Raw genomic sequence first — 20537 nt, forward strand, 5'->3', positions numbered from 1 at the left:
AATTAAATGCACCAGCCCATTCAGCTTCCACTTAGATCCCAAAAGATGCCCGCTGCCAGTCCAACACCCATCCAACACGAAGGATGGATGTATGACAGAGGGGAAAGTGGAATGGAAAGGATTAGGGGCCCATGAAAGCGAGGAGCTTTGAATCATTAACTTCTTTCACTTTCTACATAATCCCTCTCACTGAGGGCAATCCTGAGGAAAGAGGGGGATTCCCCCTCCAATGCAGAGGATTCTAAAGGGATCCCTCACACAGGCACTTAATACACTTCACGTGATAGTATATTATGACAGCTGGCAGTTTGAGAGTCCAGTTACATCAACTCATAGATTATATTTTCCAGTTTTAACTAAGCTAACCATCACAAAACGCCTGAGTGTCTTAAAAAGAATCCTAAGAAACCATGGTAAATAACTGATACTAATAATGAAAGTACAACTGAAATACAAGAAAACGGCAGAGCCAACACTTGTCCACTTCTGGTACGAACTCTTGTCAGCCACATACTGAGATGAAAACAATGATGATGTAACCAGACTTGACACGAGGAGGCTCAAAAATTTCAAGACGACTATTTGAAATATGGATTTACATCCACCAATGATAATATGAAGCCATTATGATTAGCAAGACATTTAAAAATCTTGTTCATTTCACTCTTTAAAATTTTATATTTGCATGTTTGTTCACGGTATAAAAATGTTCACATGAAATGCCTTAATAAAATATTTACATATTCATATATTATGGGTGCATGTTTAAAAAGGTCATACTGAGAGGAATATTTTAAAAAGATTGGGGACCACAGGGCTAAACTATGGCCTGTGGTCTCTTAGAACCAAAATCATGTTCCTACAGAGATTATGACATTGGCTTATTTGGAGCAAGCCAGAATGACAGCATGTATTAAATACTTATGGATTTGAATCTGCCTCTCCCAACCATCAGGCCTTCGTCTGTGTGCTGCCATCCAATAGGTGGAACGTGTTACACAACCTTTGGGGTGTCTGCTTAGCTCAAAGCAACCATCTTTCACTGACAATTCTCCACCCTTCCTAACTGACAGAGTAGAATTTGCAAGCCACATTTTCACTCTGCCACCCCACCCCTAGACAAACTTGATTGGACTAGGAGTAGACTCCGATAAAAACTGAGCTAGTCAGTTGCTTTCTCCTTAGATTTTGTAACTGAAACTAAAACAGCTGGCCATTTTTTGGAATGGTGGTTATCTGAACTCTGGAGCTGAGGACGCCAGTGTCTCACAGCCGCGTGCAAGGAAACGGAGAGCAAGTTCTCTATAAAGAGAAGCTGCAGATGTACAGAGAACCTTAGAACATTATTTATCTCCTTTCCAGCCTCTTTGCCACTCTTCTAAAATACTTTGATTTTATATTGTTTATATTCTTGGAGTGATGCAACTGTGGGAAGGGGATCACAGCCAAAGAATGAATGTGGGCAGCCTCTATAAGATGGAAAAGGTAAGAAAACGGATTCTCCTCTAGAGCCTCCAGGAGTGCCCCGCCAACACCTTGATGTCAGCCCAGTGAGATCCGTCTGGGACTTCCGATCTCCAGAACTGTAAGATGACAAATTTGCATTGTTCCAAGCCACTACATTTGTGGTAATTTGTTATAGCAACAATAGGAAACTAACGCAGGTGGGCTAGCAGGAAGTTCCTCTGCAACATTTAACATACCACCGGCAAGTTCCTCCCAAGGCGCCTTGGACGTTCAATTCTATGTAGATTTGAATAACAGAATTTAAGAACTGAGAGGGATCTTCATGGAGGACTTGAGGTTGGTCTTGTCTAAGTTACTTGGCTCATCAGTTGTCAAGCCAGGACAAGAACCCAAGTCTCCAATCTTTCCTCTACTTACATTAAGGACTATAAGAGGTCCAACCAAGAGGCTGGTACGCAGAAGGTACTCAATAAGTGGTAGAGTTTTTTGTCATTGTTGTCATTATTATTACGCGTTATCCTTTGTAATCTATAATAATATTTCATTTTTTGAACATTGCCAAGTATGGAGGTACCCTGTAACAACATTTTTAAATCATCAAAAGCTAACCAGGTAGTGAGTGAGAAATTAGCTGGCCAAGAAGCAGAAGAGGACAGGGTCCACACATGCAGAGCACTTTTGCCCTGGGGGCATTTCCAGATTCAGAAGCAATCTAGGGAACAAAATATGGAGTCTAGGACCTGTCAAGAGTGGTGACTCTGGTAAACCTGTTTTCAGCTGGTCCTCAGAAGGACAGCACCCTGGAAGGTGGAGTGAACCAGACTAAATCAGTCCCCCCAAGTGCCCAACGCTCTGGATTAGAGTGATCCTGTTTGTTGGCATCCTGAGGCACCGGCCAGAAGAAAATGAAATCCTCTGTGGGGAAAAGAAATCATCATATGTTTCACTAGGGTTTCAAGTGTTTCTGTTACAATGTCTAGCATACAAAGACAGGTGACAACAGGAGCAAGAACCAGCTTAAACAATACACAACAAATAACTAGAACGAAGAACCTACAACAGACCCACTGGGACTCCAGATATTGGACCTATCAGAGACCCAGACTGGACACCAACGATGCCTACTATATTCAAAGAGATAAAAGCCAAGATTGACAATTTTGGCAAAGAGTTAGCCATTATAAAAATGAATCTAGGGGCCGGCCCTGGGGCCAAGCGGTTAAGTTCGAGTGCTCCACTTCGCCGGCCCAGGGTTTCGATAGTTCGGATCCCGGGATTGGACATGGCACCGCTCATCAGGCCATGCTGAGGCAGCGTCCCACATAGCACAGCTAGAAGGACCTACAACTAGAATATGCAACTATGGACTGGACAGCTTTGGGGAGAAGAAGGGAAAAAAAAGATTGGCAACAGATGTTAGCTCAGGTGCCAATCTTTAAAGAAAAATAATGAATCGAACAGATTTTTAAAAGAATCAAGTAGAAATTCTAGAACCTAAAATTCCCTCTCCCCCCCCAAAATAGCTCAATACATAAGTTTAACACCATAGAAGAGAGAATTAGTAATCTAGAAAATATAAAAAAAGAGAAGGTAAGAGAAACAGTGGATGGAAAAGATCTGACAGACACCTAATTGGAGTTACAGAAGGAGAGAAGAAAGTGGGGGCAGAAGCAGCATGTGAAGAGGTAACGGCTGAAAATTTCCCAGAACCCATGAAAGGCACTGATCAACACATTCAGGAGGTCCGGTGTATCTCAAGCACCATAAATAAAAAGGAACACGCTCCCAAACATACATAGCACAGGAGCAGAAATCAAACCTACGAGAAGAACACCTTATAAAGCAGCCAGCGGGAAAACCCCACGGCCCGAAAGCAGCAGGCGCACCGGCAGCTGCCTTTTCGGGGGCATCCGGTTTAGGGGCGGTGAAGGCACACGGACGGCCTCCACCCTCACGGCTCCTCCCCTCGCCCCGCTCCCGCACTTAACCTCGGGATCACCACGGGCCCACCCGGACACCCCAGGCTCTCCCTCCGCCAGGATCCTGCAGCATCTCTGCAACGTCCCTTTCGCCGGGGAGGGCAACCCGCCCCCAGCTCCGCGGTGGACGTGGCATCTGACGGGCCGCTGTTGCGGCGACCCCATCATCCACGGAACACACGCCCTCGCCCCGGATCCTAAGCGGCTCTTTGCTGCCTTGAAGCCCCCGGGAAACAGGGCATCTTACTTCCCAGCGGCACAGCAGCGCGGGGCTCTGCCTGTTAACCCGTCTAACCCTCCCCAACCTCCCTCCTTGCGGGGCCGACGCTGCCGCCGCGACTCTGCAGGTTCCGGATGGAACCGGAGCGGGGGTCACGCGCCCCGGGCCGCGAAGGGCCCGAGGGGGTCCGTGCGTCCGGCCGCCAGGCCCCGGCCCGGCCTCCTGGGGCCCTGCCGTCGCCCCCAGACGCGCTCCAGCTGGCGGCCTAGTTAAGTGAGCGAAGCAGCAGGGCTGGGGGGCTTCCGCCGGCGGACGCCTCGGACCACAGCCGGGCGGGAAACGCGCCGGCCGGACCCCGCGGCCGCGCCGCCTCGGCCTCGGCTCCCCGCTGCGGGGCGTGCGCCCCCGGCCCGCGCCTTCCGCCGACCCCCGCGCGTCCGGGAGCCTCGCCTGAGGAGCCGCGCTCGGGGCGGAGGCGACCGGGGGGCGGACACGAGACCCGGCCCGCCGGTCTGAGGGCGCCGCCGGCCGCGCTGAGGGACCGCGACCCGGAGACGCTCGGGCGCGCGCCCCGGAAGCGCCCGCCCGGCCCGCCGAGGCCGCCTCCCCCCGCCCGCGCGCGCGTCCTCGGGCAGCGGAAGTGACGCAGCGCGCCCGCCGCTCCCCGCCCCGCGCCGTCGACCCGCTGCTCTGCCGCGGCGGGCGGGCCTGCAGGAGGCGGCGGCCGAGGCCGAGGAAGATGGCGGACGGCGTGGACCACATCGACATCTACGCGGACGTGGGCGAGGAGTTCAACCAGGTACGCGGGCGCCGCGCGGGCTCGGCGGGGCGGGCGAGGGGGCTGCAGCGGGCGCCGTGCGCGGGGCGCCTCCCGGCCGCCGGCCGCGGCCCTCGTTCCACCGCGTCGTTGCGCGGGCGGCGGGCGGCGCGGGGCCCGGGCGCGGGGCCGGAGCGCGGAGGTGGGGCCCGTGCAGCCCCGGCCCTCGCCGCGCCCGCCGCCCGCGCCGCATTGTCGGCGGCGGCGCCTTCCCGCCGCGCTAGGCCGGGCGCGGGCCGCGTGTCGCCGAGGGAGGCCGGGCCCGGGCGCGCGCCGCCTTCCCGCCGCTGGCCTCGCCTCGGGGCGCCCGGCCCGCCCGGGCCCTTTGTGCCCACCGCCTCCCCATTCCCGGCCGCGCGGAGGCTGCTCGGCGCGCACGTCCGCGGGGTCTGGGGCCGGGGCCGGGGACGCGGCCGCCCCCGGGCGCGGGGCGAGGCCGGGCGGGGGCGTCCTCGCGGGGACCCGCCTTCGCCCCTCGCGTCGTGACACATTGGAGACAGAACCGTGCCTCCTGCGGCGCCCCGAAAGGCCTTATTTTTTGTATTTTCCAGGTCCGTAGGAGAAGCCTAATAAAACCCCACGGGCTCATGGTTTTTGGGTTTTTTGCCCCCTCCACTGAGGATCTTGTTCGTGCCTAGGGCTCAGGATTTTTTAAAAACAGGGGAAGCTGGAAATCCTCACCGCGCCTTTTGTTTTTTTTTCCAGGAATGGCTTGGTGCCCTGGTTTACATATTAGAAAAGAAAACAATTTCCAGTTGGCTTTAAACGTGTCCCGCCCCCTTGAAACGTTTAAACGTAACCCGTTGTAGTGAAACGTTAAGCCGTAGCATCTTTGTTGGTCTCGCTGCGTTTGTGCTGGGACGTGCGATGCCCGGGCTGCGGGAGCGTTATCTGGGGCTGCGCGGGCTCTCGTGCTTTTAAGGTCATCAGACAAAGCGCTCTAGGAAACTTCTTTTCCCTGTGTTTATTGAATGAGCGTCGCATTCCATCCGAAAGAGGGCCGCCCCTGCGGTCCGGGTCCAAGGCTGTGCTCAGTAGTGGCCGTCTTTGCCTTTCCATCCGCAGAAAAGGAGGAATTGGGGTTTCCTTCAGGGCCTCTTGGTGGGGTGTCCTGTAACCTTCGCGCGTGCTTTGGGGTGGGCCTGCTCTAGGCTGCACGGCCGGTGGAGGGGGCCCTGCTCATCCCCGTGCACCGACCCGCGCCGACTGAGCGGGGGCTAGGAAGACGTTGGAAGTTCGTGGCCCCATACACTACTTTAGAGGGTTCTTTTCAGAAGGTGATTTTCTGTTGGCTTGTACCTATAGCGTTCTATCTCGCACGTAGCTGTATGATCTTACTAGAAAAATCGTTATACTTTTGGATAGATTAATGGGGGTGTTAAACAGAGGCCTTGTTTCTGTTGTTTTGCATATCGTTGGCTTTTGTAATCTGCTTGCTGTGGTAATTCCTGTACAAAATGTGGCCACAAAAGGATAGTTGGTCATTTTCATGGTTCATCCTGTTTTTTAAAATGTTACTTTCATTGAAATATTTTTCTGAAATTTTATCAGAATTAGAGGCAACTACAAAATTATTGCTGATTAATTTAATTTGCACTCTTTCATTAGCAGGTGGCTTTATTTCTGCTGGTTGCTGTAGTAAACTATGACTTTTATTTTATTGTAGTTGAGTGAAATGTTTTACCAAGTATAATCAGTCTGTTTTTGGCTTTTAAACTGCTGTAAACATTTAAAAAAAACTTTGTTCTTCAATGTGAGCTGCAATTTTAATTGGGTTTGTATACTTTGAAATTCTCTCTAATCTATGTATTTTCCATTTTCTTCTACTTTAAATGGTCATACTTTTATGAAGCTGTGTGTGTGTATTTTGGTAAAGCACAATATAAAACTATTTCCAAAAGTGTGAGGCATTCAGCTGTTTCAGAAGAAACCTTAATTTGGGGATGAGGTGAGAATAAGGTGGTGGACTGTAGTAGAGTTCTTTCTTCACCAGATGAATTTGTGAGTAGGGAATAAGGTGGAAGAAAGGAGAAGGCACAGGGGACTCGGCGATTCGTTGCGGGTTCTCTTTAGTTCTCAAATGGAAGGTCTTTGGATGTAACCAAGTTGAGAACAGTTGCTCCAGTGGATCGAGAGGTGAACTACTTGCAAACCTCTAGATTACTTGAATTTGGAGTGGAGAAGAAAGAGGTTCTGTTTCAGCCTCTATAGTTGTATCGATTTACTTTGAACTGGGATTTGAACTCAAGTGTAATATTTACTAGTCTTGTATTTAATAATTATAGAGTTTTAATTTTGACCAAAACTGAATAAAAAATTTTAAAACTCCGTTGTTCAAAACATACTTCTTGAGTATCTGTTTTATGCTAACAAGGAGGCTTATAACGTTTAGATCGTCTCTACCCTTGGAGTGCACTGTAGTGGGGGTGAGAGACACCCACATAATTATAATACTCTGACAGGTGATGTATTATAGAATCCACTCTTTTATGTGTATCTTTAGATGTAGAATTTTGTTGGTCGGGGAGAGGAAAGTCAAAAATTCTGTGCACTTGAAAGCTTACACTGTGTGTACTTTCCTTGTCTGGGGACCAAAAGCTCTTGCTGTAGGATTTAGTTATTGCTCTGTCTGGCAGTAGGTCACTGATGGCAGTGCTGATTTCGTAATCTGACCACCCAACTTTCCAGTGAAGATGTATTTGGGTAGTGACTGGAACAAAATTCACTCACGAGTTATGGACCTAGACATCCTCCTAAGTCAACTTGCCTTTAGTTCCTGATCGTTAGACTTCCGTCATCGTGTATCTGCTCCAGCCAGTTGTCTACCCAGTTTTGGAAAATAAGTTTGTTAGACAATTATCAGTGAAACCTTATTTCTGATAAATTTGTGTTTAGTAGAAAAGCCTTTAAAATGGAGTCAGTAAGGTCAAGAGTGAGGCAGGTTGAGATGTTCAGGGGAGCTAGAACTCTTCTCGCTCAGTTTTTATTACTTACCGGTGTGGTTCATTCAGCTGTCTGTGAATTGTCCACTTTGTGGTTTATGTGGCGTATTTTTAATACCAAGTTGGCTTCCCTTACCGTTAGTTGAACTTTTTATGGGGATTACAAACTAATTTTGATTTCTACTCAGAACATAATTAGACAAAATCAGAAAATCATATATTTCCTAAAAAGATATATACATATTAGATTATTTGCTATTGGATTTTGCTTGCTAGTATTTTTCTTTCTTTTGTAAGTACAAAATGTAACGTTTCCCCTTGGTTATATTTCTCTAAATGAAAATGAATATTAAATTCCTTTTATTTATTTATTTTAAATAGAGGGTCTTTGAAACAAGTGGCCTTTGCTGTGCCATTACTGGTAGTATCATATAATTCAGGAATGGTATTATACATTACAGTTTAAGACCACCAGATGTGGTGTTGGGCCTGTCAGGGAGAATGAAGAGTGTAGTACAGCTATATCATGGGCATCCCAATAATGGAGTACAGTATATCTCTGATACTAAAATTTTATGGGAGGTGATTAGGGGAAATATCTCTAAAAATAACTCCTTGGAGTAAGGAGGGCAGTGATAATGAAAAAAGGGTTGAGAAACATGGCCTTAAAAGGGACCTAATAGAATTTTGGTTATTTCAGTAGCCATATTATTATTAAGTGTTTTCTCTGGCTTAGCAACAGCTTCTTGTATATCATGTAGAACATAATCTTGAAGTGTAAAATCTTGAGAGAATACCTTGCCTTTAGAATGATTGTAGTGATTTAGAATGTTGGGAATGAAAAAATTACTTAGTGGATTTTTTAACAAACCGTAAGATCTGTTGCTTACTGGAATTTACATGTAAAGTCCAGCTCTATTGGTGATTAACTACTGTGAAAAGTAGATAGTAAAGATTGGGCAGCATTTGGTACCTAAAATAATTAAAGGGCGTAATGTTGATTTTTTTTGTTTTTGAATGCCATTAAAATTTCCCAAAAGTACTAATTGTAAAGACTTTTACATAGAACTTGACACTGTTGACCATTTCTCTTTGACAAAGTAGACCCCATTTTGTTTGTTCAGTAGACTTTCAGAGTTCACATTCTTTATATGTGACTTGTGATACACAGTTGGCATAATTTCAGAATATGCATGTTTTCCCCCTTTTTAAAGTGGGAACAGAGGGTAGGATTTTTTTTCTAATGTGAAGGATAGGTGTAATATGCTGAAGCTGGAAAGGAAGATTACTTATGCTACAAGAGTATGTGCTTTGAGTTGCAGTTTTAGTAATGGCGGCAGATGTGTTCAGATTCATTAATATTTTTTCACCACGTCCAAATGTATACCGTTGGGGCTAGAAGTACAGGCTGTGGCCTTGGAACAGAGCGAAGCTAACTAGCCCACATGGAGATCAAACCCCAGGACCATGGTCTCATTTAGCATCACACTTCAACCACTTGGAAGCAGTCCAACTACCAGACAAAATGGCTCATCCTAAATATTGGTAGAATCATGTCAATATGGAAAATTGGTTGGTGTCAACATAGGAATTCATGGATGGACAAAAATAGTAAGTGATTGTGATTCACCAGGTTAGTGTAGCTGCAATTATGCTTGTAAATTATTGTCTACTTATGTAAATATTTCCCTGGATTTACAACTAATGAAAAAACAAATAATGTATTGACCTATTTCATGAAAGTGTAAATTTAAATACTTTTATTTTAGTCCTGCTGTTAACAACTCTTGCATTCTTTTTTACTCTCCCTCAGACCATATATTGTGAGGAGGATGGAAACAACTCCTTTTTATTATAATAATAATAATAATAATAATAATAATAATAATAATTCTGCTTGATAGACAGAACCAGATTGCAAGAGACCTTAAAGTGCCCACTGCCCCTGTGGGAAGCCTTTTAGTATCTTAAGTGTATGGAACCTCTGCTGCAGCCACGCCACCTGAAGCTTCAGCTACACTGAAATTCCTAACAAAACTCACCCTCCTTTTTTCTAATTTTTACTGTCACTGCAGTTTGAGCATGTTACTTTGCTTAACAAAAACTCAATTCTGAAAGATTATTTTTGGTATTGTTGTACAAACAAAATAAAATTATGGCATTATTCAGTGACTTGTGGTCTTGGTTTCTGCCCATTGCTAAAGATGGCTTTGTTTTCTGATTTCCCTAGGATCTTGGGTCCCTTACTAAATAAATCTTGCAGACATTGTGCCTCATAAGGAAATTATTATGTAAAGATTCTGTTATATAATTAGTAAATTGGTTAACTCAGTTATACAGAAGATTACCTGAAGATGACTTTACGAATTTCAGGTCCTTTTGGCTGTGTATGTAAATGGCATTTCCCTTTCTAAGTTTTCTTTTTTTGTTTGTTTGTTTGTTTTTTAAAAGAAATTTTACTCTGGATCCCTTCTGAATAACAAAACAATGGTTATGTTCTCTTGGGGCCTATAATAACAATATTTTGTTGGTCTGTTTACAGTCGAATTACAAATGTTTTTTTCTGGGTCATTCTTTATTCGTGTAACACTTAGTACCTAAAACCGTTAGCTGTTCCTTACGTGCCGTTGGTATAACAGCTCATCTGTAATGAATTGTGTTAATGGGAAAGGATATGAGTTATGTCTGAACTCTTAAGTTGTTTTGTAATTGTAATTGCCTCCTCTTCCTTTGTTATTTCAAATATTCTACCTCATAAGAATAAAACAGTTCATATCGATTTAGGTACTTACTGGTGGAAGGGGAGAAAGATAAAAATAGTTTTTCCTCTAATACTGACTGTGGCCCAGGAATGGTTACTAAAGGCAATTTAAATAGTATTGAGAGTTCTGCCAATACCTGCATTTCATTTTTCTCCTGTTTACGTATCTGTTTCTTTTTCATTTTCCTTGCTTATCATTTAGGCATGTAAGTGGCATCCACTAGCATTGCTTTGTCTGCTGGTGACACTCAATGGCAAAGCTTTACTGTTTACTAGATCCTTGTTCGAATCAACTTTCTGTTGCTAATTGACTAGCTATCTTTTGCTAATTGACTAGCTATCTAAGAAGTCAGGTAAGCATTAACTCTTTGTTGACTGAGAATAATAAAACTACTCCTAGATACTAATTTGGATAGTTTTACCTTTATTTTATTCATTGTTTCTCTTTCCTTTGTTTATTTGTTACAACATTTGGAATTATTTAGGTACCCACGTTTCTTCATCCCTTCCTTATGGCTTAGCTCACCCTGCTTTTTTCTAAAACTAATAGCTTTCACAGGGTAGGGAAGCAAGATCCTGGACACCATAGAAAATAAGTTGTATTTTTCTGCAGCCAAATATTAAAGATTTGTAATGGCTCTGATTTTTGTTTGTGATATTGTCAGTTTTTTTCAAAGCTCATCTATTTGCATTCGTGTTTTATTACTTTTACTTTAACATTTTACTTCCAAGGAGGGCTTTATATTACTTTGTCTACATGCCATTCTTTTCCCAGAGAAAATGTTTCCCAAACATTATTTCCTACACTATAATAAATGTCAGTGGGGAAATAGGCTTCTTTGTGTGGAAGTTAACTTTACATCGCTGTTCAAGAATCCATTTATGGCATAAAGTGAGAGAAGATTTGTACTGGGGTCTTTGGGCTTTTTTCTGTCTTCTACCAGGTTTTTCAGACAAAATAGTTGAATGAATAGTCTGACTGTTATATAATCTAGAGCATTATTTCTGTATCTCAGGAAGCTGAATATGGTGGGCATGATCAGATAGATTTATATGATGATGTCATCTCTCCATCTGCAAATAATGGAGATGCCCCGGAAGACAGGGATTACATGGATACTCTCCCACCAACCGTTGGTGACGACGTGGGTAAAGGAGCAGCACCGAACGTTGTGTATACGTACACCGGGAAGAGAATTGCTTTGTACATTGGGAACCTAACGTGGGTAAGTAGCTTAACAAAGCACTTAATTATTGCTGATTGGTTTTGAACTGTTCCAGTAGTTAATGTTTTTCTCCAGTTCTATAAAAATGAGAATTTGAAGTTACTGGATTGGTTGTTTTGTATGCTTGCATGCACAGTGAGGAAGGAAATACAGGTACATTTACAACATCGTAAATTCCAGATCTTCTTAGTTTTGGATTTTGTGGTCATTCCGCTTGTTTTGGTAGAGATTCCAGTTAAATATAGTTCAATTATTTTGTCTTCAAATCACTTTTTTTTTTTTACCTTACTACTACTGCACTTCAAGTATCCCAATTTTACCAAGAAAAATGCTCACATAAGCTCTCATCAGGATTTAGAACTGTAGAAGGAAAGAGACAAAAACTCCTGGTTTTAAAAAGCTTTCATTATCTACTTAACACAGACTTGTTCAGTTTCATTTCTGCTCTTACATTTGAAATCTGTTTTATGGAAGTACTACTATATACATTTTATTTTAATTTGGGTGGTTTTTGAGAATATAAGATGATTGGTTGGGAGTTTCATTAACTGGATGTTCAATGTATCTATTTATAATTTTATTAGCATTAAATCTTAAATATTCACTAAAACAGTCCTATAGAATTTTTCCATCTCTACTTAGAAACATCTGTTACATATACTTGAAATTTTAAAAATTGTCTAGATAGCAAAACTTGTCACCCTTCCACTTCCTTAATAGCATTTTATTTTAAAACGTTTAAATTTTTTAAAAAACTAATTGACTGATCCCCCACCACCCAGTCTGAGCAATTTTATAATATTGGAGACGCTAGCAGTGTAGTTATGGAGAGCGTGGTTGCTGAGGAAGACTTTGAATCTTAGCTGCTCTGTTAGTGCTCTGTATTAGTCTGTTGCATTTTACACATGATGCAGTTAGTCATTGTAATTAGTCTATTGCATCATGTGTAAAATGGGAATCATAATAAGACTTACAGGATTGTTTTCAGAGTTAAGTATTTGATACTACTAAGTACATGGTAGGTACTCAGTACATATTAGGTTTTCTTCTTTTCATCTTATATTCAAACATAAGATGGGATTTATTTCCCCAAATAATTTCCTTTAAGGAGAGGAAGTGACAAGTGAGATTGGTTTTACTGAAAATTTAAAATCATAGCAGTTTAAAGATGGAAGAGATCAGAAACTCTTTAAGAGTAAAACATCTGTCTTATGTCTAAGGGTGTGTACCTTCTGATTTCCAAAACTGTCAAGGGATGAAGTTACATCCTCAGGTGCTTTTGTGCTGTTTAAAAATTGGAGACTGGCTGGCAGTAACCGCACTTAGATTTGCACTGAGCATTCATTTTCTCTTGTTTATTCTGAGTTTACTCTTACAAACTAAGCAGTAAACGTCTTGGATATGTTTTGATGGTTAATGAGGGGGAAATGTCTTGCAGTGGACAACAGATGAAGATTTAACTGAAGCAGTTCATTCTCTGGGAGTAAATGATATTTTGGAGATAAAATTTTTTGAAAATCGGGCAAATGGCCAGTCAAAGGGGTAAGAATTTTAATTCTGTTTTTATTCTTAGTATGAGTTAGTAGCTAGTGCTTACAATTTTGGGGGTAACTTTCCTTAAAGGTAATGCTAACTGTCTGCATGTGTAAGATGCATTATCCGCATTGGCAGGAGTTTCTTGGGCAAAGCTTTGTAATCATTTCACTTCCTCTTTGATCTAGCTCGCTAAAACTAGTGGAGCTGGAAGTGTGGGCAGATTAGGTCTGTTCTTTAATTTTCCTGAGTTTTCTCCATCTGTGATGGAAATGATTATTGAAATGACAGTTTGAAGAAGCGTTACTATCCCAGTGATTAAGGGATGGGGGAAGATGAGCAACTGGAGAATAACATGAGGAACATAGATGTTGTGCTTTATTTTCTTAGGCTGTTAAATTATACAAACGAGGTAGGATCATTATAGGAACATTATAAAATACAGATGTCCAAAAGTAAGAAAATAAAAAGCCACAATCTCACCATCTGTAGATGATCACTCTTAACATTTTAGTGAATATATTTTCAGGGTTTTTCCTACTACGTATATTTTTATTGCAAAAAAACCCACCAGGATTACAATTCACATTTTATAACACAAGGAATAAAACAAATATTTGTCAGTAAATATACATCCTCTCTAATGTCTAGTTCTTTCCGTCATACTTTGTATGCTACTGTAGTTTATTTTACCATCCTTATTTTTGGTTATTTGGGTTGTTTCCAGTTTTTGCCTATCATAGATAATGTAGGGACTGGCCCCATGATGGAGTGGTTAGGTTTGCACTCCGCTTCGGCGGCCCAGGGTTTTGCCAGTTCGGATCCTGGGCTTGGACATGGCACTGCTCATCAAGCCATGCTGAGGCAGCGTCCCACATGCCACAACTAGAAGGACCCACAACTAAAAGTACACAGCTATGTACTAGAGGGCTATGGGGAGAAAAAGGAAAAGTAAAATCTGTAAAAGAAAGAAAAATTAGGGGGCCAGCCCTGTGGCCAAGTGGTTAAATTTGCATGCTCTGCTTCGGCAGCTCAGGGTTTCGTCAGTTGGAATCCTGGGCACGGACATGGCACTGCTCATGAAGCTATGCTGAGGCGGCATCCCACATGCCACAACTAGAAGGACCCACAACTAAAAATACACAGCTGTGTATGGGGGAGCTTTGGGGAGAAAAAGGAAAAAATAAAATCTTTTAAAAAAAAATAGAAAAGAAAAATTAAAAATAAATAATGTTGTAGCAGGTTTCATTTATATAAATATTCAAGTGCAGATTTTGGAATTTTTTTTTAAGACAAATTGCTGGATGCAGAAGAATGAAGAATATGTTTATTTTATATTGGTCTCTGTACAGTTTATGCTAACTAAGAATATTTTCATAAATATACATAAAATATGTATGCAGAGTCTGACCACTTCTCACACACTTCACTTCTACTCCCTGGTCTGAGCCATTGTTCTCTGTTAACTGAACTTTTGCAGTAGCCTTCTACTTGGTGTTCTGCTTCCACCCTAATCCCCTACATCTGTATGACACATAGTAGAGGTTGAAAAAAAGTGCATCAATATTCGTGTGCTCAGAGTCTTCTCATGTCTTCCTGTCTCACTCAGAGTACAAGCTGGAATCTGCAGCCTACCAGGCACTTTGGGGTCTGATCCTGCCACCTCTGACCTGTCTTCTACCTCCCTTCACCTTCCTTGGCCGGTTTGGCCACATTCGTCTCTCTGTTGTTCCTCAACACATTCCTACTCAGGACTTGAGCAGTTTTTCCTTCTTGGTTTACATTCCCCCGATACCCACCTGGATCTCTCTCTCACTTCACTCAGTCCTCTGTTTAAAGAGTTCGTCCCTGACCGCTGCGAAGTCCCTTCTGCTCCCAGCACTGTTTCCTTCCTTTATTTTTCCTTTATTATTGTGTATGTTACTTGTTTATTGTCTTGTCTCCCGCTAGAATGTAAGCTCCATGAGAGCAGGGATTTGTTCTGTTAACTGTTGTATCCCAGGCCATAGAATGGAGCCTGGCATGCAGGAGGTGGTGCTCAATAAATATTTGTTGAATTAATGAATTCATTAAATAGTTTGTAAATGTTGTGACCCAAGATAATCTTGAGTCAAACAGCAGAAGTTGTTTGTTGGCTGGAATAAGGGATCTAATTAAAGGGCCATCTTGAACATTAGGGAAAAAAGGGTTCGAAGCTCCTAAGCGCCCTTCTGAGAGTAACCTAGAATATCCTGTAACTATATGAATTGGTAGTCACTCATTTTTTTCTGTTTTAATCTTTCTTTCTTACTAAGATATAAATCGCGTACCGTAAAGTTTGCTCTTTTAAGGTCTTCGGTTAGGTCAGTGGTTTTTAGTATATTTTCAGGATTGTGCAACCACCTCTGCTGTCTAATTCCAGAAAATTGCACCACCCCAAAGAGGAGTCCCGTACCCACTGGCAGTCTGTCTCTGGATTTGCCTATTCTGAACATTTCCTATAAATGGAATCATACAATATGTGGTCCCACATGACTGACTGCTTTCACTTAGTTTCAAGGTTTTCACGGTTCGTCAGTGTTGTAGCATGTTTCAGTTCTTAGGACTTTGTATGGCTAAATAATACTCTGTTATATGGATATACCACATTTTTCTATTTTATCTGGCATTTGATTGACAGTGGGGTTGTTTCCACTTTTGCTATTATCAGTAATGCCCCTATGAATATTCATGTACCAGCTTTGCATGAACATATGTTTTTAGTTCTGTTAGGTATGTGTATATACCCAGGAGTGTAATTATTGGATTGTGTGTCAGAGTCTATGTTTAACCTTTTGAGGAACTGCCAGATTGTTTGTGAAAGTGGCTGTGCCTTTCTGCGTTACCACCAGCGGTGTATGAGGGCTCCGGTTTCTGCACATCCTCGCCGACACCTGTTAATTGTCTGTTTGATTATAGTCGTTCTAGTGGGTGTGAAATGGTGTCTCATTGTGGTTTCATTTACATTTCCCTGATAGTTAATGGTGTTGAGCATCTTTTCATAGTAGTGTTGTTCATAATAACCAAAAAGTGGAAACAACCCAAATGTCCATCAACTGCTGAATGGATTTTTAAAATGTGGTATATTCGTTTAATGGAATGTTATTCAGCCATAAAAAGAAATTAAGTATTGATATATGCTGCAACATGCATACACTTTGAAAACATTACACTAAGTGAAAGAAGCCAGTCACAAAGGACCACATATTGTATGATTCCATGTATGTGAAATGTCCAGAACTGGCAAATCTATAGGGACAGAAAGTGGATTAGTCATTCCTTAGAGTTGGGGGATGGGAGGAAATGGAGTGAGAGCTAATTGCTGTGGGTTCTCATTTTGGGGTGATGAAAGTCTTCTAAAATTGGTTGTATTGGTGGTTGTAAAACTGAATATACTAGAAACCACTGAATTGTATACTTTAAATGAGTGAATTGTATGGTATGTTGCTATAAAAAAGTTAAAGATGAAAGTGTGAACTTGTATAATTTTATTTTAAGAAATATTTTCAGTTTTCTTAGATAAAAGTAAATTAAGGCCATATCCTTTTTAATTGCTGTAACGTTATTAATCCCTTCTCAGGTTTGACCCTCACCCTTTTAAACATCTTTTAGGTTTGCCCTTGTTGGTGTTGGATCTGAAGCATCCTCAAAAAAGTTAATGGATCTGTTGCCTAAAAGAGAACTTCATGGTCAGAATCCTGTTGTAACTCCATGCAATAAACAGTTCCTGAGTCAATTTGAAATGCAGTCCAGGAAAAGTAAGCAACCCCTTAGAGGTTTTAATTAAAGATGTGCATTTAATCAATGTTGCTAGCATTTGTTAGATGTTATTACTAGAAAAGTCATCTTAATATTTAGTTCATTGGAGAATCCATTTTAAAAAGTCCATGCTTTGAATTTGATTTAGTTACTGGTTATGACTGTGATCCCGTGTACTAGAAATATACTCCATTTTTCTCTGTGTGTCACAGACCCAATATTATTCAGCAGTGTGCAAGGTTTGTAGCCCTGCCATTCTTGTCCTCGTTCCCACCCTAGAGAAAGGAAGATCTGCACTCTGACCCTTAGGTTGAAGGATGTGTGTTATGGGGGAGAAGTCACTAATAATCAGAAAATATTCATTGGCTTTATGCTGGGCACCAAGGCCTTTCACCACTTGGTAAAATGGTTGTGGAGAAGATTTGCCATTACACACTTAGGACTGTTACCACTTAGAGATAAGATGAATGATCACGTAATTAACAGAAATTCACGTGGTTGTTTTTCTTTTAATGTTTTAGCCCTTAAGATTTAACTGAAGAATATGTTACAAAATTTAAATGGTCTGTGCTTACTGAAATTAAGATTTCTGTTGGAGAATTTCGGTCTTGGCTGCTGCAGAGTACTGGTATTTTGAAACTAACTCGTATTTGCTCATTGGAAATACATTTAAGCCTGAATGTTTTGAGACTTTGAAAGAACTTAAATATATGTGAGTGTTTTCCTAACCAGTGTTTCTCATGGAGTTTGGACAGGCCCAAGGCATTTGCAAGTTAATGTATAGTGTAAATGAACTTTGAAATAGCGTTATTTCTAATAACAGTGGTTACATTTCAGAGAACTATTTTAATCAATGCTATTTATGAGTATTTGGATATTTGCAGCTACACAATCAGGACAAATGTCTGGGGAAGGTAAAGCTGGTCCTCCAGGAGGCAGTTCACGCGCAGCATTTCCACAAGGTGGTAGAGGACGGGGCCGTTTTCCAGGGGCTGTTCCCGGTGGGGACAGATTTCCTGGGCCAGCAGGACCAGGAGGGCCACCCCCACCTTTTCCAGGTAAAATTATTCTTAAATTACCATGGATAAAATGTCTACCTAATACCTCTTTTCCTTTTCTCTCTTTTTCAAGTAATGCATTATTAATGTGACTTACTCTCCTTGTTATGCTATTTTTGGAATCCAGGAAATTTGATCAAGCATCTTGTTAAAGGAACTCGGCCTTTGTTCCTGGAAACTAGGATTCCATGGCATATGGGGCACAGCATAGAGGAAATACCCATTTTTGGCCTAAAAGGTCTTTATTTTTCTCCAAACTTGCTTGACTTATATATAGAATATTTACATCCGTCTTATTTTCTTACCTCTTAAAAAATCCTTTCAAGACCATTTTTCCTTGTTTCACTTTCTAGCTTGGCATCAGAGTAGACTATAAGGTGGGTGATTTCACTGTGAGAAGTGTATACGCTGAAAGATGGAAACTATCTCTAAGCATTGTAATCTTTATTAAAGTTTTTGTTTTAATAATTTTTCTTAAGCACAAATTGAGCTAGTTAAATTTGTAAGGCTATACATCACCTTTGTAGTTGTTAGTGTAGCATTTACCATATGAGTTTCATTTAAAGAGAAAGAATCTTGGTCTATGAGTTACGCTTTAAAAGTATAATCTTGGCATAAAGGTTAAAATACCTTATTGAAGTGTTTCTCTCTCTCTCTCTCTCTCTCTCTATTCTATAGCTGGACAGACTCCACCGCGTCCACCCTTAGGTCCTCCAGGCCCACCTGGTCCACCAGGTCCTCCACCTCCTGGTCAGGTTCTGCCGCCTCCTTTAGCTGGGCCTCCTAATCGAGGAGATCGCCCTCCACCACCAGTTCTTTTTCCTGGACAACCTTTTGGGCAGCCTCCATTGGGTCCGCTTCCTCCTGGTCCTCCACCTCCAGTTCCAGGCTACGGCCCCCCTCCTGGTCCACCACCTCCACAACAGGGACCACCTCCACCTCCAGGCCCCTTTCCACCTCGCCCACCTGGCCCTCTTGGGCCACCCCTTACACTTGCTCCTCCTCCGCATCTTCCTGGACCACCTCCAGGTGCTCCACCGCCAGCTCCACATGTGAACCCGGCTTTCTTTCCTCCACCAACCAACAGCGGCATGCCTACATCAGATAGCCGGGGTCCACCACCGACAGATCCCTATGGCCGGCCTCCGCCATATGATAGGGGTGACTATGGACCTCCTGGAAGGTAAGTTAGCACATAGCTGTGAAAGTAAACTTGCTATATTTGTATTTGATCAATAAAAGATACTCGCCGCTCCATTGCTAAGGTTTTTTTATTTTTTTAAATTATGGCCTTTTCCTCAAATATTTAATTTTCTGTGTTCCTTCCTCTTCCTGTTAGAAGAGGTGGTTATGATATGGTGAAAAACATACTGAACAGGGTTGGGAATAATCCAGCTCTGCCACTTACATCGCCGTGTGATTTAGGGCAAATCACTGAATCCTGGGATTCATGTCCATCATTTTTTAAGTTAAAAGTGGTTAATAAAGATAATTAAAGTGAGCAGTTGGGATCCTGGAGCTATTTTTAAGATTTTAAAGTCTGAATCTCATTTACCATTGATGGCACTACAAGAACACTAAGGTTTTTTTCATTGTTTTGGATACTGGATTAGTTTGTTAGACACTGTCGATGATCTCATGCTGATCAAGAGTCTTGAGTAGCAAATTACTAACTTAATTAAAATGGGAACATTAAATAATTTACAAGTATTTTGGGGTAGACAAAGGCTTGTAAGACATAGGCTTTATGGAAATTAAAATAATTAACGGCGATCCTTAGAGAAAAGCTGGATGGAAACTGTTGAACTTTGTGATCTCTTAGCCCCCTCCAGAGTAATTTAAAAATGATCCATACTGAAATCATAATTTGAAGAGTTTGTGTTTATAATCTGTAAGAACTGTCTTAATTTGTGCCTTTCAATTTTATTTATTTATTTATTTTGCTGAGAAGATTGGCCCTGAGCTAACGTCTGTGCCAGTCTTCCTCTATTTTGTATGTGGGTCACCGTCACAGCATGGCTGATGAGTGGTGTAGACCCACACCTGGGATCCGAACCTGTGAACCTGGGCTGCCGAAGCTGAGTTGTGCCAAATTTAACCACTAGGCCACAGGGCCAGCCCCATACCCTTCAATTTTTCAGTTTACCATTTGATTTTGTATTCTGTAACTGTCAGTATTAAGCTACTTTGTATTTCAGTTTGTCTAATAATGAATTTGAGCATCTGCCTAATTCTGTACAATTACACAGGCCCACGGGAGTAAATTTGATGTGAACAAAGTTTATTGACAGTTATCTATCTGTAGAAGTTCCATCTTTTTGACTGCCGGTGTTTTGTTTTCTTTAGAAAAATGTTGTGTAGCTGCTGAGCTGGTGTAACTTGTTCTGTTCACTCTCATTCCAGTGAGCAGCTGCGTGTGCGGTGTTCACCCTCACTGTGTAGGAGGGGTTAGGTGACTTGGTTGGACAGTTTAAAATTGGAGTCTCAAAGCCTTTTCCTAACATGCTGGACTTTCTGCAGTATCAGATTTTCAAGAATCTGGGGCGGGGGGCGGTCTATTATTGACTAGTTTTTTATTGAAAATTGGAGAAAACTGAGTATCTTAGTTGTGATTTTTTTTAGGGGGTACGATGGGCACGAGTTAGCATTTAGTTGAAGTCATGCATGAACTTGGAACAGCTTGTAGTTCGGTCAGGATGTTTATAAAGTTTGGGGAATAACAATAATATCTTATCTGCATGCAAATGGTTAGATTAG

General features: G+C 42.1%; 1 protein-coding gene across 8 annotated transcripts in view; it reads left to right on the forward strand.

Annotated features, from left to right (window-relative positions):
* The first annotated feature begins 4282 nt into the window (after positions 1-4282).
* The window catches only part of CPSF6 (cleavage and polyadenylation specific factor 6), a 31568-nt gene continuing 15313 nt past the window's right edge, over positions 4283-20537 (forward strand). For 4 of the 8 annotated variants that reach the window (XM_023643981.2, XM_023643983.2, XM_023643982.2 and 1 more), the window contains exons 1-7: positions 4283-4465; positions 11203-11412; positions 12851-12954; positions 16576-16721; positions 17607-17780; positions 17908-18018; positions 18459-18963. In XM_023643981.2, the coding sequence (XP_023499749.1) occupies positions 4406-4465; positions 11203-11412; positions 12851-12954; positions 16576-16721; positions 17607-17780; positions 17908-18018; positions 18459-18963 (1310 nt within the window). In that variant the 5' untranslated portion in view covers positions 4283-4405. The remainder of the gene's footprint in view (positions 4466-11202; positions 11413-12850; positions 12955-16575; positions 16722-17606; positions 17781-17907; positions 18019-18458; positions 18964-20537) is intronic. The other 4 variants (XM_023643984.2, XM_023643985.2, XM_070271906.1 and 1 more) reach the window with 1 other exon arrangement.

This window comes from Equus caballus, chromosome 6, assembly GCF_041296265.1.
Source record: "Equus caballus isolate H_3958 breed thoroughbred chromosome 6, TB-T2T, whole genome shotgun sequence".
Taxonomy (NCBI): Eukaryota; Metazoa; Chordata; class Mammalia; order Perissodactyla; family Equidae; genus Equus; species Equus caballus.